This window comes from Aphelocoma coerulescens, unplaced genomic scaffold (genome assembly GCF_041296385.1).
Source record: "Aphelocoma coerulescens isolate FSJ_1873_10779 unplaced genomic scaffold, UR_Acoe_1.0 HiC_scaffold_128, whole genome shotgun sequence".
NCBI lineage: Eukaryota > Metazoa > Chordata > Aves > Passeriformes > Corvidae > Aphelocoma > Aphelocoma coerulescens.
The window spans coordinates 181,519-207,232 of NW_027183483.1; the positions used below are offsets into that span (position 1 = coordinate 181,519).

General features: G+C 37.3%; 1 protein-coding gene across 1 annotated transcript in view; it reads left to right on the plus strand.

The window, feature by feature from the left end:
- Positions 1-2,546: 2,546 nt before the first annotated feature.
- Positions 2,547-25,714, plus strand: part of LOC138100673 (solute carrier family 12 member 7-like) — a 40,400-nt gene continuing 17,232 nt past the window's right edge. Inside the window, exons 1-11 of the mRNA XM_068998554.1 lie at positions 2,547-2,616; positions 6,496-6,720; positions 8,106-8,204; positions 8,858-8,915; positions 12,174-12,348; positions 14,171-14,289; positions 14,956-15,054; positions 16,925-17,044; positions 18,707-18,811; positions 20,930-21,098; positions 23,589-23,784. Coding sequence (XP_068854655.1) covers positions 2,547-2,616; positions 6,496-6,720; positions 8,106-8,204; positions 8,858-8,915; positions 12,174-12,348; positions 14,171-14,289; positions 14,956-15,054; positions 16,925-17,044; positions 18,707-18,811; positions 20,930-21,098; positions 23,589-23,784 — 1,435 coding nt within the window. The remainder of the gene's footprint in view (positions 2,617-6,495; positions 6,721-8,105; positions 8,205-8,857; positions 8,916-12,173; positions 12,349-14,170; positions 14,290-14,955; positions 15,055-16,924; positions 17,045-18,706; positions 18,812-20,929; positions 21,099-23,588; positions 23,785-25,714) is intronic.

Genomic DNA, 25,714 nt, shown 5'->3' on the forward strand with positions numbered 1-25,714 from the left:
ACAAACCATTTCAACAACTTCCACTTGAGCATTCAGTCTAAGATGGTATAAGAACATCTGAAGATCCTTCTTCATTTGAATACTATTATCATCCATTTGAGCGACGGTGAAGATACGCATTTTACATTTTCTCCAAACCTACCAAAAAGATACATTATAACAGTTTGTAACACGGTGATTGCTACTACCATGCATAATTTGAACAACGTGAAGGAGTATTGAATTAGATATGCTTAGAACCATTCAGTGCTAGAAAACTAAATCCCAGCCATTTTCTGTTGTCCTTGCCTTGTGCTGTCGAAGGAGAAAAGGCAGCAACATCAGCATACCACCATCATGAACAATCCACCACACATCTGTATTTCCTTCAGTAAAACGTTCTTGATTTGTTGGAAATAAGTCAATGTTTTTAGCCACCAAAAGTGCTTGTTGAGCTGCAGTTGTTTCTCGTACAGTATCTGTAAGGGAAAACAAGACATTTAATCAAGAACTCCTAGTTTTCATTTACAGATTTTGCTTTTGTTTATAATTCAAAAGTTTCAACCCTCCCAGATTTTGCTGAGGCAAAAGAGGAATATCCTAGGTGTCTTGGCAAAAGACCTGGGTGTCTTGGTTCCAGCGGTTATTCTACACCACTTCATGCCATTGCTGGAAGCAAGGGGGAGTATTTTCCCAAGAGAAGGGGTTCCTTCTGGTCAAATAAACATGGTGCTGATTCCAAGGTGGAGGGAGTGGTTGGGTGGCACCAGTTCCAAGGCAAAGGGAGTGGTTGTGTGTCGGGGTCTCCTCCCCCCGCCATGTAGCCCTAAGGGGAGACACGGGGGTTCCCTGCCCCTGGTCAGCCTCGTTCCCCATTGGTTGGTTTGTGTTTCCTGCGCGGGCAAGGACCCTTGGTCCCGTGACTGTAACAGTTCCTCGGCAGAGCCCGGCCATGCGGCTGGGGAAATAAACATCTCTCTGAAACATCTATCAAGAATCCGTCTATATATATTTCTTTTCCACAGGACTCCTGGTTTGATATAGGCGTGTTACAGTATCCCCACTGTAACAGTTGTGGTGGCATGGCTGCAATCAGGTGGAGCTCCATGGTGAGCATTTTTGCATGTGCATCATTCTCTCTTTCGTATGCTTTTTGTTATTAACATTGTTGCTGTATCCAGTATCTTGTTCTTAACCTCTTATCTTTACCTTTTGTGCCTCCAATTCTCCTCTCCAACCAGCCACAGGGGAAGAGGAAAAGTGAGCGAGTGGCAGCATGGTTTGGAGTGTGTTAGTGGGAACACTTAACTGGGGAGTACTATTCCTAAACCACAGAAGTCTTTATTTGGTATCTGAGGTAAGGCACAATGGGTTGAGATAACAACAGACTGCCCAGAGCGGGTTGGAAACAAATTTGATCCAGGCATTTTTTATTTTAGGTATAGAGCCACTGGTCACAGTGTTGCATGGTCAGTTTATGTGGGAGTCTTACCTAAGCCTGTATATATTCCTGTGTGCACTCCTCATGATATTTTTCAGAGTAGCAAGAGGGATCAGGATTTCTTTGCTGATGTACCCTGGGATGTCAATTTATGACATGATAACGTCAAGGGTCATTTGGGATGTATCTTGAATGTTGCTCTCCGACTCTTAACCTTGAGCACTACCTTTGCATGTTTATTAATCATACACACTCTGTGGGGAGATCAGGGGAGGATGATTTTCCCCAGCTTTTCACCCCCTTTTCCTGGCCTTTTCCACGCCCTTCAGCCTGTTACATTTTGAGAATCTGAATTCTGTTTAGATGTTAAGGAAATAATATTTTTGGTGGTAAGCCTGCCATGTGTCCTCAGTCTACACCATGTTTAGAGTGAAGGAGTTTTCTAGGGACGTTATTCAGAGATCTGCCCCAAGGGTCATGAGTGACATGGAAGGTGGGAGAAAATGGGCCAGCTTTTGAAGGATTATTGTGCTCCAATGGTTTGGAACGTCACTCCTGAACAACTACAGGACCCTGGTAAAGTGACAGAATACTTGAAGGAAAAATGCTGCAGCAATTCCAGGGAGGTGTGAAGTTTTGCAGCGTGCTGGGCCCTGGCTACTATTTACTGTGCATTCCTTGATACTAGAAAGCAGTCTCAGGGGGAAGAGGAGGAAAGCAGACTGACAGGCACTGTAGCCACTCAAACTGCAGCTGAACCAGAGGAACAACCTGTGCCAGTAGCAGTTGCCCCTATATAGAAAAAGAAATCCAAGACAAAATCAGTTCACTTAGTGAGGTATGAAGAGGAAGGCAGGCCCTCACAAGAGGAGGAACAGGCAGGACCAGAGATAATCACCCAATCCCTATCTCCAGGTGAGCTGTGAGATCTGCAAAAAAAATTTCAGCCACCAGTTGGGTGAGCCCCTAGTGACTTAGCTGCTCTGATGCTGGGATATTGCTGCTGATGTGCAACTACATGGTAGTGAAGCCAAGCAACTGGGATCCCAGACTTGGGATGCCAGCACTGGCAAGGGGATTGGGAAGAAGACAGAAACGCAGCCTCTGGAGGCAACTGCTGTCAAGCATGAAGGAAAGGTATTTTCACAAGGATGACCTAGCACTGCGCCCAAGCAGGTGGACCACCATGGAGAAAGGTATCCAGTACCTGAGAGAATTAGCTGTGCTGAAGGTAATCCATAGGGATTCAAATAACAAAGAGTCCCCTGTAGATCCAGATGAGGCTCATTGTACACAATCCACATGGCAGAAATTTGTACAGTGTATGCCATCATTGTATGCCAACTCATTGGCACTGATGTCAATGAAAGGAGAACAAACAGTGCTTCAGGCAGATATCTGACTCCAACAACATGAAGATCATCTGAAAAAGGGCTACTGGCATTATAACTGGATATTATAAAGGGATTCAAGCTTCTTCAGAAGTGATTGGCACTAAAGTACAGCTCCTCCTGGCATCCTGAATGCCAGTGCTGGACTAGATATTCAAAGGGAGAATCCTTTCCATACATCATGCCACTGACGTTACATGGAGTAAGTGGGTCACGCTGATCACACAGCAAGCTTGAAGAGGAAACCCCAATTACACAGGGATCTTGGAAGTCATCACAAACTAGTCCAAAGTTGAAAATTTCATACTAACATCAGAGGAGGAAAAGATGACACCTGCTGAGGAGGCCCCACCATATAATCAGCTACTGGAAAATGAAAGGTGTTATGTTCTCTTTACTGATAGTCCCTGTCATATTGTAGGAATACATGGAAAATGGAAAGCTGCTCCATGGAGTCCTATGTGCTGAGTCACAGAAGCTATTGAGGGACAAGGTGGATCAAATCAGGTTGTGGAGCTGAATGCCATCCAGCTGGCTTTAAGTAAATGCTCTGTAGCAGTGGCTAGAACTATAGAAAATGACCTACTGGCAGCACAGAGGCAAAGCCACCGGGTCTGCTGAATTGTGCTAAGACATCGCTGCCTGGGTAGAGAAGGTGGCTGTAAAAGCATGCTGTGTAGATGCATACACACCCCAAAGTCATGCTATCAAACAACATCGCAACAACAGACAAGTGCATTGGGCAGCCAAGAATGAAGTCTCTCAGGTGGATGTGGACTGGCAACATAGGCTGAATTATTTCTGGCTCAGTGGGCCCATGGTATCTTAGGTCATCAGGAAAGAGATGCAAGATACTGATGGGCCTGTGATTGAGAAGTGGACTTAACCACGGACAATAAGTATGGACTACTATAGATACACCAGTCGTGAGCTCCTGATGCAGCTTGCAACCAGCCCTCCTGCCCTGGAAGACACCTAGGACAGATAGAACCCACAGTCATGGACTAAATGAACTCAAGAGACATCTTGGAGGAATGGATATTTTATTCATTACTTTTACCTGTTACTTTCTGTCTTTGAACTGTTTTTTTTTTATCCATGTGAGGACATTTCCTCTTATCCAATGTCTGCTATAGATTCCTTGGGTGAGCAATATTTTAAAAACATGGGAAATACAGATGGACTGATCTAAGTGGATTGCCTTAATTTATGTTTCCCTCAAAGAATTGGAATAGTTCTGACAGTTTTCTTTTACAAAAACTGAGTTGAGGCTTCCCCAGTTTTTCAAAACTCAAGAAAAACTGTGAATAACTACTATGTTTTGTCAGAACCCAAAGATAATTCCTATGTTTATTGCCTCTATCAACTGCTATTGTTGCTGTTGACTGTTCCTGTGCAGGTGCTACTCATGAGTCTTTAATTTCTACGTCTCCCTGAAACACTTTTAAATGAAAGAAATGGCTTTCTGTTTGTCCTTGGGTATCAATATTATTTCGCCTCAACCTCAGGTCTTTCAGTGTTCTTGGAGATTTTGGGCTGAGTACTGCTTTCCCTGCTTTTGGAAGTGCGTGCTCTGCTCCCGTTCGCTGATTAACATTTCTCTGAACAAGAACTACTTTGTAACAATTTCACTAACCTAATTACACCAAATGCTAAAACTAGGTGTTCTACTTGCTGAGTGTGAGCACACATTCTGATACCTAGTGTTCGCTTGAGCTCAAGTGGCACAGATTTCTCAAGGAGAGTTTTCTTCCAGTTGATATATGTTCTACATTGTGTGAAGACTTTGGAGCTGCAGGCTTTGCAAATTAAAGTTTCTTGAGCTGTGGCTGGGAGTATTCAGATGCCGTGACTGCATGTCTTAGGAAGTGTGATAAGTCCACACCATTTATTGGGCACTCATATACAATAAGTATTCATCTCTTATATACCTTCTGTGAATGTTGTCCTAACAATAACAAATCATTCTGCGAGTGACTGACTAAATACTCCTGTAACTCTAACAAAAATGATACAATTCTGCAACTAGGTTTAATCAACGTTGTTCTGCTTCATGGTAGCATGTTGGTCTGATACATTGTACCAGTTCTTGTGTATGTATCCTCAATGTTGCTAGAGGAGCCTTCGCAATCAAGGAATGGTCCTAGAAGGGACAAATGTCTGGACTTTTCTGGAAAGTTATTCTTTTTTCTCACCCCAACTTTCAAGTCCACTTGAATTATCACTTTTGGGAAAATGAGCATAGGAAAGCTCTGTGTGACATGCTGTGAAATAGGAAAGTGATTTCTATTTAACAAAATATCTAAGCCAATTTTATCCACTTGTGCTGGCATGCACAGTTCCACAATTAAGTTGTATGCATCGCAGTGCTCAAGTCACTGTCACTCCATATGTCATGCTGAATAAAGGACACAAGCTGTTGAGTGCTCATTAAGAGATTAAGTGCTCTTGATTGGCAGTTACAAACTAATTTTGGACTTTCTTCTTATGTTTCACAGGGGGTAGGTAGATGCTAATTTGGAGATCTAGTCTTATTTTACGTCACTTCTCAAATTCCTGAAATTTAAAATTCTCTTGTTTCATTAACTCTTCTTAGGCTTCAGTTTTATCTCTAGATCAGTCTGTTACTCTTCTTCATTTGATTGAATACACATAGCATTCTTTACCAAATGATACTTACTTTTAATCTTTGATCTGCTTTCTCTTCTGCTTCTCATGCACACTTCCGTATATGCTTACCGATTGTAAGATTTTTGTTAAAAATCTGGGTATGAGTACCCTATCTTTGGCCACTAATGGTTCAAAGTCCATCTTCTATTTTACTCAAGGTTACTTCTTGCTATTATAAAAACTTAAAATATTGTACTTGAATTCCCTAAAGTTATTCAGGATGTCTGAAAATTGGCTATTTGATCATGCTGGCAGTCCATGGGAATTGTTTATTTCCTGTAAAATCCTTTGCCTTCTTGACAGGGCAGGAGAGTATCCACTTTGTTTCCTCACATATGATAGGACAACTTATCTCATTTTCAAATAAGAATCAGTGTGGGCTGTTCTCACAATCTTATCAAGGTACAGAACCAGTGTTTCCATAAATGTAAGCTCTCAAAAGTTTCTGGCTTTTTGACCTATCAGTCTTCAAACAAATATGCTTAGTTTGCTGGGGAATTTGAGCCATATTCTGCTGGGGGTTTTTTTGCTTATCAGTGATCTTCTGAAGTCTGGTTACCCTGCTTTTGTCAACATGTGGAAATCTTTAGCCATGAACAGCTGAATCCTGAACTGTTATCCAGGATTATTCTGTACAGCAGGTCTCAAAGAACTCAAGTTACTGTTAAGTAGGATTTCTTTTTCATATTGCTCCTCAAAACACAAGAACAAGAAGTATTAGTATATACTGAGATTCCTGGAACCTGGAAGTAAGTTTCCTTATTTTTTCACAATAGTACATCTGTGTGCCTGCGCAATGGAAATGTATGTTCTACAAATATATTAGAATTTAATTCTATATTTTCCTTTAAAGGAGGAGAAAATTTTGCAGGACGCATCTCACACTACTGCATTTTTACTGGCATGGACTGGAATGCCCACCAGTTACTATTGGTATTAATCATACTGGGAAATGTAATGATTTTTGTGTAAGAAAAAGGCATCTGATTCCTAGGATTATTGCATTCTCACTAGTCGATATCCTGAAACAGAGAGATGACACTGATTTTTGTTTTTTCCTTGACCTTGTAGATAATCTCTGGAGTGCCTATTCAGAAAAAGGATCAATAGTTGAGAAAAAAGATCAGCCATCAGTTGCTGGATCAGAAGAGTCAAAAATGGGTGGACTTCCTTATGTTTTTACAGACATCATGACCTACTTCACAATGCTTGTAGGGATTTATTTCCCATCTGTGACAGGTAGATACAATTATTTTTCTTGCCTGAGAATGTGTACTTATACCTGGAAAAAAAAATTTCATGTGAAAATTTTTCATTTTCACCAATCTTATTGGTGACTCATTCTGTTGCTAGTTTCTGTGTCCAAGTTTATATACCTAAAACCTTCTGGTGCTAGGGAGACATGGGTCATGGCTGATGACTTTTGGAGGTTATAGGACTTAAACAGGAAATCTGTTTAAGGGCCATTTCTATGTCTGAAAAGAAGGCAAAATCCTTATGGGTTACTAAATGCTTATTCAAAATAAGATGCATACCTTTATAATACTTTAATCTTCAAAGGCATGAGAACAGTTTAATATTCAAATGATTCTGCAGGTATTCAAGCTGCCTGGTTAACTGCCTGGGCTTTGTTTAAATGTCCAATATTTTTTTGCTACACTAACTGTGTAGACTTTTTTGTCAAGCTTAAACTAGTTGTATTTCATTTTCCTCAGCTCACGCTTGACTGAAACAGCCAGACATGTTTTTCTTCTCAAGTCCCAGCTGAAGTAATATCAAGTAACAGAACAGAACTCCAATAAGAAGCTGCAGCACTGTTTGCTAGTATTATCAAGTGGAAGTGTCCCTTTGTATTCATTGTTTGAACCCCACTGCTCCCATTTCTTTACTTCAGATGCTTACCAACATTTCATCATATCTGAACCCATGGTTAATGTTTCATTCCATGGAGTTTGACAGTGTTTTTGCACTGGAGCATCTTGACATTAGCTTCTATGTTTTTGCTTCCAGTGGTCAGGTCAGTTCTAGGAGAGATGGCAGAAATAGTTATTGTATGGGTTTCTTTCCCTCCTATGACAGTATGTTCTACAAAGTACTTCTGTTCTCTTTTTAGATTCACATACATGTGTACATGTGATTTTTCTAACCATTCTTTTTCTTGCCTGCTCTTTTCTTTTTTGCTTCTAAGCTTTTTTTTGTTAGTTTATTGATTTGCTTGCATATGCTATTTTGATGGTCTGTTTAGTAGAAAGTCAGTGCCTTAGGTCACACTGGCTAAAATTGCTAAATCCCTATTAATTTATAACATCCATCCCCAGTATTTTGCTACTCCTTCATTTCAAGAATTATTCTGAGGTTATGCTTGAAAAATATTTTTTTTTAATCTGTCTTTTTACTAACCTTTATAGGATTTGCTTATTCAAGTGGGTAGTAACACAGATTTCTGAATAAAATGAAGCTATAAATTGACTATTTGTGAAGGATTATATTATACTTTTGTAGCCTGCTCCATTGGTAATCCCTGAGTTAAATTTGGCTTAAAATTAGATGTTCATATTCTATTAGTTAGTAACAGGGAGTTATTGCTAATTGTTTTTATGACATAAATTTTGTCTCTTTTTAAGGTATTATGGCAGGTTCAAACAGATCTGGAGATCTAAAGGATGCTCAGAAATCTATTCCTACTGGAACGATTTTGGCTATTTCAACTACATCTTTTATTTGTATCCTTTTTTCTAGTCTACATTTTGTAGGTGCAACAGAATTTTTACCGGAAAGTCGTTAGAGTTCCCTGAGTATAAAATGAATGAAATCTAAACTGAAAAGAAATATTTTATATTTGTCTAAAATATCAGTATTATTTATAAATATTATTAAAATATGTCAAAATTTATTAACAAATATATGTATTCTATATTCTACTAGTGCTTCAAATTCCAATATATAATTGATGGTTTTAGTCAAGCGATCCAACAGTTTTTAGCATTATGTTTCAGTTGGCAGGTGGTTGTTATACTCAGTATAACCAGATCTTAAACCAAACAACCAGCAATTGAAATTGTCGGTCCTTCAAAAACCTAATGTACACAAGTACTTGCTTATTTGTATGAGAAAATACCTGTTCTGTTGCATGATATATGAACTGGCTACTTCCAATACTTCACAAATCGCTATGAGTCGAATACAGTCATGAAGAACATAAACTAAAAAATTGTAGCATGGAAGAACGAAAAAAAACAAACAAAAAGCAACCAGGAAATGCACACACATACTTTCATTGTTGTGGATGTTTTCATTTCATACCTAGGTGAAAAGTGGTGGGGTTTTTTCTATGTGATTTTTTTAGAGAGTAATCTTCCTTCAGTCTCAGTAACAGATCTCTCCTGTATAGTGTTGTTTGGTGCCTGTATAGAAGGTGTGATATTAAGAGATAAGTAAGTCGTATTCAACTTCTAATATTACAGGGAGTATAATCATAAGTTACATTAATAGGACTTATTAATGGCTCTTCTGTGAAATATGCATATGGTATATATTTATTTTGCTTAGGTTAAAACTGGAGGGAAAGCTTGTCTGTTAAACTGAGATGGCTGCAAAAACTGGTCAGGTTACCAGACTGTATGCCTTCAAGAAGCAGAAGCAGAACCTAAGATAAATGTTTGAAGTTGAACCAGCCTAATAAAATGTCCTTGACAAAGAAACTCATAATTAGTATTTGCAGAACTGATGCATGGGGATAAGGGGATATTACTTTGGGAGAAGTAATAGGCTTTTGAAGACCAATTAAAAAATTTGGGAGTTATGTGACAAGGGGACTTTATAAGACTGCAGTGCACCATCATGATTTCCTCTAGACATATGACTATTTTTTGTTTTAAAATCTCAGTTGTACATCAGGAGTCATCTTGATTTTCAAGCATGTAATTGCCTGACAAATTTAAGGCATAATATGAAGGATGAAGGGAATAAATGTGATGGATATGAGCATGAAGAAAATCTCCAGATTTTTATCAATTTCTCCATTAGGAGAAGTTGGTTAAGATGAAATTTTTGTCAGGTTTCACATTTGTTTTCTTGCTGGTGTCTGGTTCTCTTTTCTACTGAGGCCCAGGTTTGCTTTTGGTTGTGGCAGTGGGGTATTGTTTAAAAGGTGGTGAAGTTGATGCTGAGACTACTTATTTCATTAGTCTAGAAGGAAAACCGGAAGTTAAAAGCTGGTTTCTAATCAAACTAATACAAGAAGCAGCAGGTTTCTTCCATGAAAGGCTTTTGACATTGTTTCTCACAGCATCCTCATAGGTAAACTCAAGAAGTGTGGAGAGTAAGGTGGATTGAGAAGTGGCTGACTGGCAAATCCCAGAGGGTCATGGTCAGTGGCAGAGTCTAGTTGGAGGCCTGTGTCCCCCAGGGTTCTATACTGGACCAGTAGTATGCCCTTGTGGCCAAGAAGACCAGTGTAATCCTGGGTTGCACTAGGAGGAAGAGCATTGCCAGCAGGTCGAGGGAGGTGATCCTGCCCCTCTACTCAGCCCTGGTGAGGCAGTATTTGGATTGCTGTGTCCATTTCTGGGCTCCTCAGTACATGAGAGACATGGAGTCCCTGGAGGTCCAGTGGAGGGCTATGAAGATGATAAAGGAATTGGAGCATCTCTCTTACGAGGAAAGGCTGAGGGAACTGGGCCTGTTCAGCCTTACGAAGACACAACTGAGAGGGGACCTCATCAATGTATTTAAGTAAGTAAAGGAGGGGTGCCAAGAAGATGGACCTGGGCTCTTGTCAGTGATGCCAGCCAACAGGACAAGAAGCAATGGGCAGAAACTGATGCACAGGAAGTTCCACGTGAATACAAGGATGAACTTCTTTACTGTGCGGGTGACTGAGCACTGAAACAGATTGTCCAGAGAGCTTGTGGAGTCTCCCTCATTGGAGATATTACAGAACTATCTGGATGCAATCCCATGCAATGTGCTCTGGCATAACTCTGCTTGAGCAGAGAGGTTGGATCAGGTGACCCACTGTGGTCCCTTCCAACCTTACTCGTTCTTTGATTCTGTGATTTTCACTTTAAAATTATATTGCCGCATCAGTGAAAATACCTGGTAATTGTTTCTTCAAAGTAAATATAAAAGTCAAATCAAACTGCCTAGGAAATAGTAAATGAATTCTGAAATAAGAAATTAATGCAGAGCTAATATCTATAAACTCACATTTTTTAAATTTACAGGGCAGAGGGGAAGGGAATTTTCCAAGCTGTTATCTATCATTAGAGCAGGTTGCATAGCAGCAAGAGCCTTGAATCCATGAACTTTCATTTACATTGCTGCCAGTTTTTATGTGGCTGAAATCCATCAGAATAGTAAAGTGTATGGATTTTTAGTCTGGTTTAAAAACTGGGTTTTGAGGCTTTTTTCATTATGATTGTTATGTCTGCAATGGGAAAAAAGTAGGTTGTACATTTTTCTGTTTCTTACATCTCTTCAAGTTATTCCTATCCTGTGTTTAGTTAAAAAAACAGGCATTAGAATTTGAACAAAGAATAAATGTGTAGTTATATAAATCTTGATATAGAAGCACACTATGGGTTTTGTCCTATAATTTTGAGGAGTGTGATTTACATTTTCGTTTCCCCTCTGCTGAAAATATATGTAGTCATGCATCCAAACTTGGGCATAAGCAAGAATTTGAACACTGACTTATTTTATTCACTTTATTGCTGTGTTTCTTGACCCTATTTTAATAGCAGGTCTGAAAAGATAAAAAGCACTTAATTTTTCTTAGTTTTTATCTTTTTTCATTTCTGTAGACTTTTCCTTTTATTTTGGAAAACCTGAACTCATTGGAAAAACATAATAGTGAGATATATATATATATATATATATACGGTAGAGATAGCCTTAAAATAAATTTTGGCTGCTTACTAACAACAGTAAGATTGAACTACAAGAACCTTACTTGCTTTTAAAACAAAACTGTCAATTCGAAGGAGGGGTGAGCAAGGAATAACATTTTTGTAGTTTATTCAAGTCATGCCTAAATTAACATTAAGTTAAGTATCAAAAAAAATAGTGGCGGTAGTATTGGATGGGACACTCAGGACTGTGATGAAAGCACCTCTTCCTGACTTCTACCCACTTGTTTGCTGTAGTAAATTAAAAATTGCATCAGGTAGCAAAACAGCCAGAAGATGTGGAAAACTCAAAATCGTTGTGTCTAGTAATTTCTCTGTTTACTTGTTGTCTGTCAGTGTCACACTTTTAAAAGGAAGGGCTAATACTTTTTGTGAATCTCCTGCTTATGCCCCAGGGTATACTTGTATTACTAGTGGAACAGATTTCTGCCATCTAGTTCCTAGCTGTCACAAGAATCTGTAAGATACATATGTACATACTCCTGCTATTGCTGTTAATTCTGAAAAGTTTGCCAAGATATTTGGTAATTGCTACATAACTGCTTAGAGGCAGCACTTAATGTGAAGCAATTTTACTGTCTTTAAAACAGCACGGTAAAGAGAGATTGCTTGGTTGGGAAATCCTATAGTGTGTACTGTAACATAGTGTTTATTGTTAAAAAGTGCTGTTGTCCAAAAACATTGAAATGTGGGTGTTGAAACTATATTAAAAGTTATTTTAATGCTTACTGATTCTTTTTTGTTTTGTTTTAATTATTTTTGTTTCCCCTGTTCTTTCCTAAGGTTTGGAGAAGCAGTTAATGGAAATCTGGTGGTTGGTACACTGGCCTGGCCTTCTCCATGGGTTATTGTGATTGGTTCATTCTTTTCAACATGTGGCGCTGGTCTCCAGAGTCTCACTGGTGCACCCCGGCTGTTGCAGGCCATTGCAAGAGATGGCATTGTACCGTTTATTCAAGTGAGATTTCTTTTGTTCTTGTTGTTACAGTACTTCCAATGTGACTTCTATTTTGACAAAAAAATATGAGGCATTATTTCTGCTGTTCCTGTAGAATGTGAAGAAAAGATTTGGAACTCAGTTCTATTTGTGTAGAATAATAGATCAGGCTATTGTAGGACAAAGTTTGAGCTTCAGTACTTTTGTGCAGTGCAATTTAATTATGTTTGTTCTTACACATGAAAGTTAGTGGTTCCAAACTGAGAATATAGTATTCTATAAATGGAAATAAATGAACTAAGAAGCAACTAATAACTGAAATTCTAGACTCCACGCTGTGTTTACTGCTTGTATTTGTGAACAGTTATTTAATCTCACTATGGAAATGCATAATACTTCTCATATTATGGAGATATAAACCTACTTTTTATTCATTTTTGTAAGGTAAACGAAGTCAGCAAAGATATAACAGTAGAATTCTATCCCACTACTCCAAACATGAAGATTTGTTCCAACACCTCTGTGCATGTTTTAAGAAGAAATAAATCAGATTTTTCTCAAAGTAAGGGAGCTGGCAAACAGAAGATGATGAGAGAATTCTTGCTGGCTGCTTCTGCAAAACCTAAACAACAACACTTGAATTAAAAATTAGTAAATAAGGCTCGGAAAGATAATAGTGTCTGGAGAGTAAAGCTGTGATCTCTATGGTGAAGTTTGGAGTTTGAAAGCTTACCTCAAGACTTGCAAGAGTATCAGTATCTGTAATGGGAAGTAAATACACTAAGTATGCTAGGGTGGAGGGACTGAGTAGTGGTGGAGTTCGATTTGTCAACACAAAGGGGTTATAATGCAATAAGTTGTAAGTGCTGGGTAGTATAGAGAAAGAGAAACAAGAAAAATTTACTTTTGCCTGAAGAAAAAATTTGGTACAGAGAGGGTGACATTATAATTACATGTCTTCAGAGTTAGACTTGAAAGGAGTGAAGAATCAAAAGGAAAAGATTTGTGGTTTGGGAAGTGAGAGAAAGGGAATTGAAGAGAAGCAGTATATTTAAAGAGGGATTTGACACTTGAGGATGCACTTGCAGTTTTGGAGTGATATGGCTACTGCATGGACAATCAAGGAAATGAAAGGAGATTATTATAGAAGCAAGAGTATGACATATTTGAGGAAAAAAAACCAAAATACTTGAAACATGAGTAGAAAAAAGGGGGATTTTAATATAATGGTAGGAAAATTGATGGAGGACAGGAAGCTACAGAAGACAGTATGGAGAATGAATAAGGACTTAATTTCTGTAATTGAATGGAGAAATACAGAAGAGAATAAATACCACTGGAACTTCAGGCAAAGCATTTTGCTATCTGTCACCAGTATAGCTGGATAGAATTCTCCACAAAGGAAATTGCCACATGCAAAATGGTTTTGGGTAGGGCTCTGTGCAGGATCATAGTCTTATCCAAGTCCTCCTTATGTTATTATGTTGATAAGGACTGAATTGACACCTCATTTCTGTGTTACAAAAAATACTGTATTAACTTTTTACTGGGCATAAATTTCTTATCCATATGGTTTTTAATTTATTTAAGAATATTTCAACAACAGCTGCAATAGTACTTTAATGTTATGTAGTCATTGCTTACATTAGTAAGCATATTTAATATTGGAAATATGTGTTCTGCAATTTTAGTTTTGATTTTTCACAGTATAGATTGCATCATTTTCCTTTGTAACCAATGTCTACTTTTAGTTCCAGTTAGAACTAAGTAAGTTAGTTCATGATTTGTACCATGGCTCATAATTGTATAATGAACAGCTTTCCCTAATCTTGAATTGAAATAGATATTTGGTCATGGAAAAGCAAATGGAGAACCAACTTGGGCTCTGCTCCTCACTGCTGGTATTTGTGAAATAGGAATTTTGATAGCCTCATTGGACAGTGTAGCACCAATTCTTTCAATGTAAGTATGAGTGTGGTGTTTTGTGTTCTTAAGTTAAATAGTATTTTATTTTTAAATTAAGTAGGTAATTATTTTTCTTTTTGAAATAATACGTTAGACTTTGTTTTCTAGCAAATTGTATTTCTATTTGATCCCACAGATAATATAAAACAACAAAATGTTTTGGTTGAACTGATTTCTAGGCCCAAAAAATTTTTTCCATGACAGAGGTCTTGAATGCTAATAAAAGTATGTTCCACTTTTAAAAAAACTTGGATTTTCAAATAACAATTACTGCTATTTAAGTAAAGTGCATCTAACAGAGACAGAAAAAACAATTCAACATTTTAGAATATGAATAGAATTTTATTTTATTGACATTGTCCAGAACATGATACCATCTGAGCTACTATAGAAAGAGAAAATCAACTCTGTCCCAGCCAAAAATGATACACCATGATTGTCAGTTATTTGCTGCATTTGTTTCCAAAATACATGTGATACCATATTTTGAGGCCTAATATTCTATAAGTAATCTTAATGTATGTCTTGTGTTCTCTTGGCCACTGTAAACACAGTGCACAGGAAAATGGATCCATTTCTTCCCTTTTTTGGATTCTGTTTACATTTTAAAGCACATTTGTCTAGTACATTTCTTATTAGAAAATGCTCTTCCTTTCTTAACAGGTTTTTCCTTATGTGCTATATGTTTGTAAATCTGGCTTGCGCAGTTCAGACACTTTTGCGAACTCCCAACTGGAGACCTCGTTTCAAGTATTACCACTGGTAGGGAATATTTCTTCATTCAAAAGGGTTAAAACTAACTATACACCCTAAATTGTTGATTTTATTGCAATAATAAAACAAAATCTCCTTTCTGACCTAAATGAGTTAGAGCATAATTTTTTTTCATGTGTTTGGAATAGCACCATAGTAATAACATTAGCCACATGTTTTCATGATCAGTGTAGCTGGTTTGGAAAGGGGTTACAGGATGACATTTTATTCTGCTTATAAGCCAAGAGATCTTCTGTGTGAAAATGGGGATGAAAAACCATAAAATCTGAATTGTGTATATACTTAAGGAGAACTGGTAAAAGTGTTCAGGAAGGTTAGGACAATTTTGATTTTGGTTGTGCAAAAAAATATACAAACCCAAAACTTCTACAGAAAAAAAATCTCTTTCAATATACATCAGTTGGCTCATTGATTATGTGATGACTGGTTTTAAAATATGCTTTGGACATAGCATTTGGTAACTGAAGTCAACCTTTTAAAAAGTGAGTAAAGATCAATAACACAAAAGGTGAAAGTGTGGGGTTTTTGTCTAGTCTTTTTTAATTATGTTAAGAGTTTAAACATTTCAAACTAAGATTGGGAAACTGCTTTATTTTTTTTTTTAACTGTATGTTAAAAGTACATAATTTAATTTAAAGTAATTCTATTGAGAAATTTTACTGCTAATATAACCTTAAATACTAGAGCATTTAGTAGATAAGCTGCTGTGATTTTAGGATGTAAGAGCTGCTTATGATTTTTCCTTTCAAAGAGTTGAGTGAAAATGGAATGTTGCAGTTTTAGCTTTGAAAAAACTTGTTGAATCTGCTCCGTAGTTACATACTAGTTTGACACCTAACCCTCCAGATACATGCATTTGGCAACAATTCATTTTTATATTTTTCTCAGAGACATCCGTGAGGCAGCTGATTCACTGTGTGACTACTTCTAGCCAAAGCAGGTGTTGGAATGTTCAGCTGCAATTGGGATGGCATTTTGTTTTTTGAGCGAAAGTAGAGTCTTAGGTTAATTCAGACATAAAAGAGCGGCTATTATTTATTTAGACTAACTACAAGACTGCTGTGCTCAGAACTGGTAGAAAGCATTCCCTTAGTTTAAAATTTAACTCAATGTACTAAAGAAGCAAACTAAAGGTACCAAACCAAACTTGGGTCTATTGACACTCTGTCGATATAGTCAAAGCTAACTCTAATTTGGAAATTGGGTGAAAATGAATTTGGGAGGTTGTATGTGACTAAAAGTATACACAAAACTGTCCATTTTGAAATTATTTACATCTATACTTGATAATAAGTGTGGGCAAACCAGGCATACAGACTTAAGTCTGGCAATACTTCTGTAATTTTTTCAGCTTAGTCATTCTTTCTTTATAACTTTTAGAAGACTGTTTTCTGTATTCTACTGACTTGTGTTATTGCTGGAGAGACAGACCACAACAGAAGTGAGGAATAGAATTGATGAGTCAAATTGAATTTAAACTAATCAACTATTTTGGTGGAAGTAACAAAGTTGTTTATTACTGTTAGAATTTTTTTAGCATAAATTCAAATCAACAGTAATAAGTGATAATATGTTTTGAAACAGACCTTACTTGGAGGTATTGATAAAGTTTCAACACTGACAAATGTAATAAATATATTATTATATCTAATTCAGATGTATTATTTATGTCACACAAAGGTTCGGAATGCAGTTTTTTCTTATAAGCTCAAATTGGGACAATGTATTTTTGCTTTTATAGTAGCTAAAAAATAGCCTTTGAAGGAAGAAAGGCCTTTCTGGAAGTTATATAAGAAATTATTTTTGTAGAACATTTGCATGCCTATTTAAAAAAATGGAAAAAAATGGTTTCTTTTAGGACTCTTTCATTCCTGGGGATGAGTTTATGTCTTGCCTTGATGTTCATTTGCTCTTGGTACTATGCTTTGATTGCCATGCTAATCGCAGGATGTATATACAAATACATAGAATATAGAGGGTAAGACCATATATCTTATTTATTCTATATTTAATATCTTTACCACTCAGCAAAAAGCTGTTTTATATGAAAGAGATACAACTGAAGTAATAAAGTTCAGAATATTCTTTGAAACAAGGTAAGATCCTATCTCTGTTAAGGCTTGTAAGTTTTCAGATTTGAATTTCTCTGGAAGCTCTGTTCCAAACTTTTCAACGGCCAGAACTGATAGAAATAAGAACCAATAAGTCTGGGAAACTCTCATTGGAGCAGAGATGATGGTGTAAACTTTTGGCACTTCATGAACATTACCTCTCAATATCAAGCAGCAACTATTACAGAACTGTAAATTATTATTACCTTGTGAAGAAGCTCAAACTCTACTTTTTTTTGGTGTGTGGACTTGATTACTTTCTAGAATTAATCTTTAAATTGCAACATACTTTGCACTGTATGCATTTGTCAAGAGATACCTGTAGGACATGCTGAGCAACGATGAGTCTTAAAGAGCATGCTGTGTTCATAAAAAAAACTTCAAAAAACTAAACCAGCAAACAACACAAAAAAACTCCCCAACTAAACAACATATACAAACACTACAGGAAATTATGATCAGTAAATGTGCATGCTATCCCTTTCTAAGGAAAGATACCTTATGCTGAAAGAAAATAGTAAGATCTTGGAGCAGGAAATTGAAGCTAGGCCACTTGTTTTGATGAGTGATTAAGCACAGCTCTTAAGTGGATCAGCCGGTATAAACTGCTCCACCCTGTGGATTCTCCATCTTTTAATATCTCCATTTCCAGATTAGTTGCTTTCCTGGATTTTAACATCTCAATTTACTGCAGTAATGATAAGGAAATTGATTTCCCAATTTTAGTGAGGAAGTCAGATTAGATGGTAGCAGTTCTGCTTGCCTGTATGTATATAGGCGCATACATAAAATTATGTGTAATTCCAAACTCGTATATAGGTTCTACAAATGTTGGCACATACCAGGACATCTACCTTGTTGAAGGAGATGCTTTGCTAGAGGTAGCAAAGTTCAGAGAGAATTCATGAGGGAAAATTGGAGGGAGGGTGGGCAAGGGAGATGGACCCCTTGCCATTGTAGAATCCATTCTTCTGACCACTTTCAATCACCAATATTCTAATATTGGAATTAAAAGGACTGGAAAATGTAGGGAGATTGAAAGTGGTCAGGAGAATAGATGGAGCTTCAGACTTTCTGGGAGAGAAGCTGGGAAGGAAAGAAAGTGGAGAAGGCTGTAGTGGTGGTGCTGACGGCAAGATAGGTTACTAATCCATGTGAAGTCAAGTTTCACTTACTAATTTTGCTGCTTTAAAATAATTCCTTTTAACTATCCTTCACTTATTCATTCTAGTGCTAAAAGGCAACTTAAGTAGCTCTCACCATTACAAAAATGCTTTTGAAGTATGAATAAACTAGACCATAGTAAATATTTATAAACACAGAAAAAATTACCTTGAAAGGACCTGAAACTGCTTCACCTTGGTTAGTCTTCAGTCTTGATTTAAATCTGCAAGACAAGGTTTTTTCATGCATTCATGCAAAAAAAAAAGGATCATTTTTTACATCCATTATCCTCCACATGAGAAAAAGTATTTGATTTGTATAAATAAGTGGGACCCTGTTAACTGAATCTCTTTTGTATCCTGAAGAGCGGAAAAAGAATGGGGTGATGGAATCCGAGGATTGTCTCTGAATGCAGCTCGCTATGCTTTGCTTCGTGTTGAAGACGGTCCTCCTCACACCAAGAACTGGAGGTAGAGTCCTATGTTTTTCAGGATCGCATAATTCTTGAAATATGTAAATATATTGGGAATACTTCTAGTAAAGCAGTGAAGTAAAGACAGAGTGAAATTCACCATTAAAATAATGTTTTAACTTGGGCATGGCAATGATGTCATTGCAATACTACTATTTTACTGAAATGGAATGTGACTTGTGGTCAGCATCTAATCAACTTTGCTAGAAGTATGGGCAAACTAACTAGAACTTAAATCCATATGGTGTTGACATGGTTTGCAAAAGTGCAGAAGATTTGAAATGTTTGATTATTTATAGACTTTTCATACTCAAACAAAGCGTTATCTTTGAATCTCACTGTCTCTACAGAAGAAACACTGTACTTCCATAGGTGCAATTTTTTTTTTTTTTGCTTCTGTATATGTTCCCTCTGAAATACATTGTACAAATCTACAGAGGACCCTTTATTTGTTTAAATTCATTTTTGTGGTATACTTTTTATATAGCTTCATTCAATAGTAGCACTTTCTAAATTGCTTAGATACCATTAAAATAAAATCTCACGTTTTACTGTAATGGCGTTAGATGTTCACTACTATTTTTGCAATATATTTTTTTTACTTGTTAAACTCAATTCTCCTCAAAGCCAACATAAAAAATTACTTAACATTTAAAAACGAAAGACATTTGCACATTGTAATTTCTGATGAATGTAATGTGATACTTTAATTCTTGTCACTGCTCAGTGATAGTATCACAGAGTGCATGCACATGCAATGTTCTGTTGTCCATCAGTATAGTGGCATTGTTTTACCATTTGTCCTGTGACTGATGAACTTGGCATCTCAGAGACACCAATGTAATGTAGTGTTGACAATCCTGTTAAATATTTGACTGCTTCAGTTCCAAATGACTTACCTTTCTATTGTGTCAATGTAATTGCTAGAACCGAACCATCTTGTTACAACTTAAACTGTGCTAGTCTTGAGGTAGGAAGTATGATCCAACTCTTCATGAGTCTTTTGAATTCGTAGCAATTGGAAATGTATAAATGTTGGTTTGGGAAAAATAAGTAGATTGAATATTGATTAAAGGAAATAGAATGCATTCTCATCTAGTATGCAGTTGAAACTGAACTTCAAGTACTTTTGGTGTGATTAAGGGGTTGACTGTCCTTTTGGATGGATCTACGCAGGTAGAGGAATGGGTCGTTAAGAACATCATGAAAATCCAGAAGGATAACTGCAAGTTCAGTACCCGGCACAGGCATATTCAGAGCAGTGATACAAGACTGAGAAGCTGCTCTAGTAAAAAGGACCTGTGGTTCCCAGTAGATAGAAATCCAGCAGCATGTCTTGGCAATGACACGCTGGACAGCATTGGCAGCAGGATAGATAGTCCATTGAGAAGTAAATATACTGGGAGCACTCATTAGAATACATTTAGAATATTTCTTCCATGTTTAGGTGCTGTGGTGTAGGAATGACATAAACTCCAGTAGATACAACCACAGATCATGGTTGGAGCACAAGAGCATATTTCCTCTGGGGAGAGGCTGAGGGGAGCTATGCTTATTCTGCTTGGAGGAGGCTGAAGAGGAGCGTAAAAGATGTTATAACTGACTTATAAATATTTAAAACCTAAAAGAAGGTTACTAAGAAGATGGAGTCAGATTCCCTACAACAGATTAGGGTAGAAGAGTGAGAGAACATGATAAAATAATTAAGCATTGAATAGGTGATCCGGAGGAGATATGTCTGTTTCTAGAGGTTTTCCAAATCCAACTGATTGGAGCAGTAAACAATGTGGTGTGCATTCAGTGTTTAGTCATTTCAAGCAGCAGGTTGCACCAGATGACATTGGAAGGGTAAAATAACTGTGATTTTATAATTTTCTATGTAAAGCTGGTCTTTAAGAGAGCTTTTCAAAATGACGTTATGGTGGCTTATGTAGTTATTCTGTACCTGAACTGTTGTTGCTATTGCAAATTATGGCTTACCTACTTAGTAGTTGACTGTTTTCCATTGAATTAAGCAATTAATCTGCATTTTATTAATTGTTAATTTTAATTTTCCAGTTCTTCCTGATGAATGTGTGTGTGTGCACTTAACTTTTTTTTTTCCTTTGTTTGGCAGACCTCAACTTTTGGTCTTGTTAAACTTGGATAATGAGCAGTTAGTGAAACACCCAAGATTGCTTTCTTTTACTTCTCAGTTGAAGGCTGGTAAAGGACTGACTATTGTGGGTTCTGTGCTTCAGGGAATCTACTTAGATAAATGTACAGAAACTCAGAAAGCTGAAGAGGTATGTAAAAGAGAGCTTGCAAATACTTGTAATTTACCTTAGTATTTAAATGTTGAATCTGGATCTGGGTAACTCACACATTGAATTAGAACAGACTGTTGTAAAATATTGAATAAAACATCTATTTTTGCTATCAGCGCAATCAATGATTGTAAAAAAAGAATGGATTGGTGTATGTAGCAAAATGTTTTATAAAATTTTCCAGTAGGATGAGGCAATACTGATACTTCCTAGCTTTTTCTTTAATATTGAGAGCCTACAATCAAATTACATTAAATAAAAAACAAACTACTCAAGTTTTAACAAATTACCTTATAAAGAAAACAGAATATATTTAACAAAAAAATTAATGTTTAACTAATAAATGCAAATGTTTGGCATAATATCATCCTCATGATGTGATTTTCTACAGTCTTCTAGCAATACATAAGAGAATTAGGATTAGGCACAGACTTTGCCAGAATACTGTGAACAAGATCCTTCTTGAGATCCTTTGTTTTATCTTTCTATCTATCCCATATCTCCAGAAGAAGTAGGATGGGTAGGAAAAAATAGTAAGTTGTCATAGAATTTAAAATTATATCCAACTGTGCTTACAAACACAATTGAATTGAATTTCAATGTTTCTTTAGTAATAATAATTTTATTTACTGGCCTATGCAAACTCGCCTACTCCTATCTTTTTAGAGTGGGGAAACATTTGGAGAAAGTACCATGTTTCCTGTATTGTATTGAAATGTCCAAAAGTAGGTTTTGATTGCCATTGTATCTTCCAAATTGGTTAATTTCTGCAGTGTGGTTCGAAAGAGTACCAGTTGATATGTCTACCATTTTGATCCAAATAGTCTTCAAAGCTGTGTAAAAACACCTGTGATTTTTTCAGACATGGTATCTCTTAAATAGATGGGCATTTAAAATCTTGAAATGGACTAGCTAACATAGCCAACTGCCCATTTCCTCCCAGTTTTCTTTTTTTTTCTCTTGGTATTCAGGTTTATCCATAGTGGGTTTTAAAATAACAAAGTAAAAAGACAGATGACCTATTTGACATCACATGAAAAAGTTCTAAGAGACCATTTAACTTGAAAACAAGTTGAAAAGTCTAGCAATGCTATATTGTAAAAGTAGTTGTTACTAAGCTGTTGCTATCATCAGGTGTGAGTAGAAAACAAGATGAAGAATACAAAATCAGGCCTATGAAGTAAAACAGAAAAAACCCTTTAAACAGAAATTGTTTACCCACAAGAATTTGAAATGTTATCTGTAGATGGCCTAACTTAGCTATTTTTCTGAGAGGTGGAAAATTAATGAGTTTAAGGAAGGCCTAATCCATGAGTTCTCTAGCAAGTCAGACCTGGTGTTAAGATTCAGGAAACTACTGCTTTTAAAATGGAAATGAAGATGAATTGTAAAAGTTCTAGCATCTGGAGGCCTCATTGATTCTGGAAAATTTAAACTGGAAAGTGTTTCTAGGAGACCTGTAGGAAATAAGGGATTCTTCTGTCTGTCTTTAAAAAAAAAGCATCTATTTACACTGATAAACCCTCACAGATATTTGCACAGACATACTGGTTAGCTTTGCTAGCAAATTCTCTGAAGACTCTTTTTTCTCTATTAAATGGAGTTTCTGATGTGAAGCCACACTGAGGCAGTGATCCAATCTGTTCCTGATGATTTTTGACAGATTTTGGTTTTTGTAAAATTCAAAATATTGATATATTAGTTCTTCCTTCTGAAACATGTTGATCTCCACACGAGTCACTGATAATGATGGAGGAGTTCAAAGTTATTTAATCAGAAAATAATAAATGCCAAAGCTCATGTTCCCTAGTCAAGCTTGATATTGGTTTGAATGCTTCTTTTAAATTACCTGGTTATGTGTCTTCATGTTTGTCAGTGTTTAAATGGAGGAGAGCCATGTTGAAATTAAAGGGGTGTGGTGTATTTAATCTGGTCTGTTTATCTTGTCATTATTGGACAGTGCCTCCAAGTGTCTCCTGCACATCTGTTTTTCCATTTTGGGAGCTGATAAATAATCAGCCTCTTAATGTCAAAGGTTTTTAAGGAACTTTGGCAGCCTCTTCTTCTTAAGTACTTGGCATCACACTTCCAAACCCTTCCAATTCCAAAAGAAAGGACTGATCATTCCAACCATATGTTGTTTTGTCAGACAGTGGTTTTGACTTTACCTGAAGCAGTGTTGCTTTATTTATCTATGTGTTTTTACTCATGTCTTGTTCATTCTTCTTTGGAAATAAAAGGCTGAATAATTAAAATAATGAAAAAACTGTGTGGTGTCTTCTGGGGAGGTAGCAATTTGGACTCTAGTTCTCATAGAATCATGTTTACTCTTTTGGAATTAGTGATTTCTTCATGTTGGTTATACATTGTTGATAAAGTTTTTCTATTATTTAATGCTGTTATTCCGTCTGGTGTTAATTATCAGTGTTGATGATTTGTATTTCCCTGTGTGTAATTTTCCTATTGCAGAATGTTAAGGCCTTAATGGGAGTAGAAAAGACTAAAGGATTTTGCCAGATTGTGGTGTCTCCTAACTTTAGAGATGGAATATCCTATTTGATTCAGTCAGCTGGTCTAGGAGGGATGAAGCACAACACGGTCCTGATGGCATGGCCACAGTCGTGGAAGCAGACAGAAAATCGTTTCTCGTGGAAACATTTTGTTGGTATGTGTTTATTGACCTTCTCATTTGCATTTGTAATTCAGCTGTGTAACTAATGTAGTTGCTGTGTGGAGGAAATGTGCTACTGAACATGTGGTGGACAATTGAATACTTCTCCATATCTGATTTCATCTGGAGTGGGTTTTCTCAGCCCTCTTCAACCATGGCATTGCTTTTTCATCTTCTAACCAGGTTGGTCACTATAATCAGTGTCATGGTTTAGGAATGCTACTCAGCAATTCAGTGCTCCCACTGAGACTTTCCAAATCACACTGCTGCTTGCTTGCCCCTCTTCCTCTTTCCCACCCCCCTTGTGCTGGGTTGGAGAGAAAAATTGGAGGCACAGAAGGTAATGATCACAGGTTGAGATAAGAACAATTTACTGGAAAAAGCAATGATATAAGAAAATGAACAGTAAGAGCAACAGTGCTAATAACAAAAAGTATACAAAAGAGAGAGTGATTCACATGCAAAAACGTCCACCGTGGAGCTTGCCTCAACCACAGCCATGCCACCCCAACCACTCCCTCTGGCTCAGAACCATGCCAGCCAGCCATTCCTTCTGGCTTTGAACCAGTGCCATGCTTATTCAACCAGAAGAAGCCCCTTCTCCTTGGAAGAGACTCCCTTACCCTGGCAATGACCTGAGGTGGTATAGAATTACCTCTGGGTAATTACCTGATGCCCCCTCCTGGCTGTTGCAAAAATTAACCCTGTCCTGGCCAGAATCAAAACATTATCCACTCCTTATTCTATACCATTTATGTCATGCCCAGATCCTACACCTTCCAACTAATATATATATGTATACATACACATGAACAAGTATCATTTCCACAGTCAATATCCATTCCTCCAAGATGTCTCTTGAGTTCATTTAGTCCATGACTGTGGGTTCTATCTGTCCTAGGTGTCTTCCAGGGCAGGAGGGCTGGTTGCAAGCTGCATCAGGAGCTCACGACTGGTGTATCTATAGTAGTCCATACTTATTGTCCGTGGTTAAGTCCACTTCTCAATCACAGGCCCATCAGTATCTTGCATCTCTTTCCTGATGACCTAAGATACCATGGGCCCACTGAGCCAGAAATAATTCAGCCTATGTTGCCAGTCCACATCCACCTGAGAGACTTCATTCTTGGCTGCCCAATGCACTTGTCTGTTGTTGCGATGTTGTTTGATAGCATGACTTTGGGGTGTGTATGCATCTACACAGCATGCTTTTACAGCCACCTTCTCTACCCAGGCAGCGATGTCTTAGCACAATTCAGCAGACCCGGTGGCTTTGCCTCTGTGCTGCCAGTAGGTCATTTTCTATAGTTCTAGCCACTGCTACAGAGCATTTACTTAAAGCCAGCTGGATGGCATTCAGCTCCACAACCTGATTTGATCCACCTTGTCCCTCAATAGCTTCTGTGACTCAGCACATAGGACTCCATGGAGCAGCTTTCCATTTTCCATGTATTCCTACAATATGACAGGGACTATCAGTAAAGAGAACATAACACCTTTCATTTTCCAGTAGCTGATTATATGGTGGGGCCTCCTCAGCATGTGTCATCTTTTCCTCCTCTGATGTTAGTATGAAATTTTCAACTTTGGACTAGTTTGTGATGACTTCCAAGATCCCTGTGTAATTGGGGTTTCCTCTTCAAGCTTGCTGTGTGATCAGCGTGACCCACTTACTCCATGTAACGTCAGTGGCATGATGTATGGAAAGGATTCTCCCTTTGAATATCTAGTCCAGCACTGGCATTCAGGATGCCAGGAGGAGCTGTACTTTAGTGCCAATCACTTCTGAAGAAGCTTGAATCCCTTTATAATATCCAGTTATAATGCCAGTAGCCCTTTTTCAGATGATCTTCATGTTGTTGGAGTCAGATATCTGCCTGAAGCACTGTTTGTTCTCCTTTCATTGACATCAGTGCCAATGAGT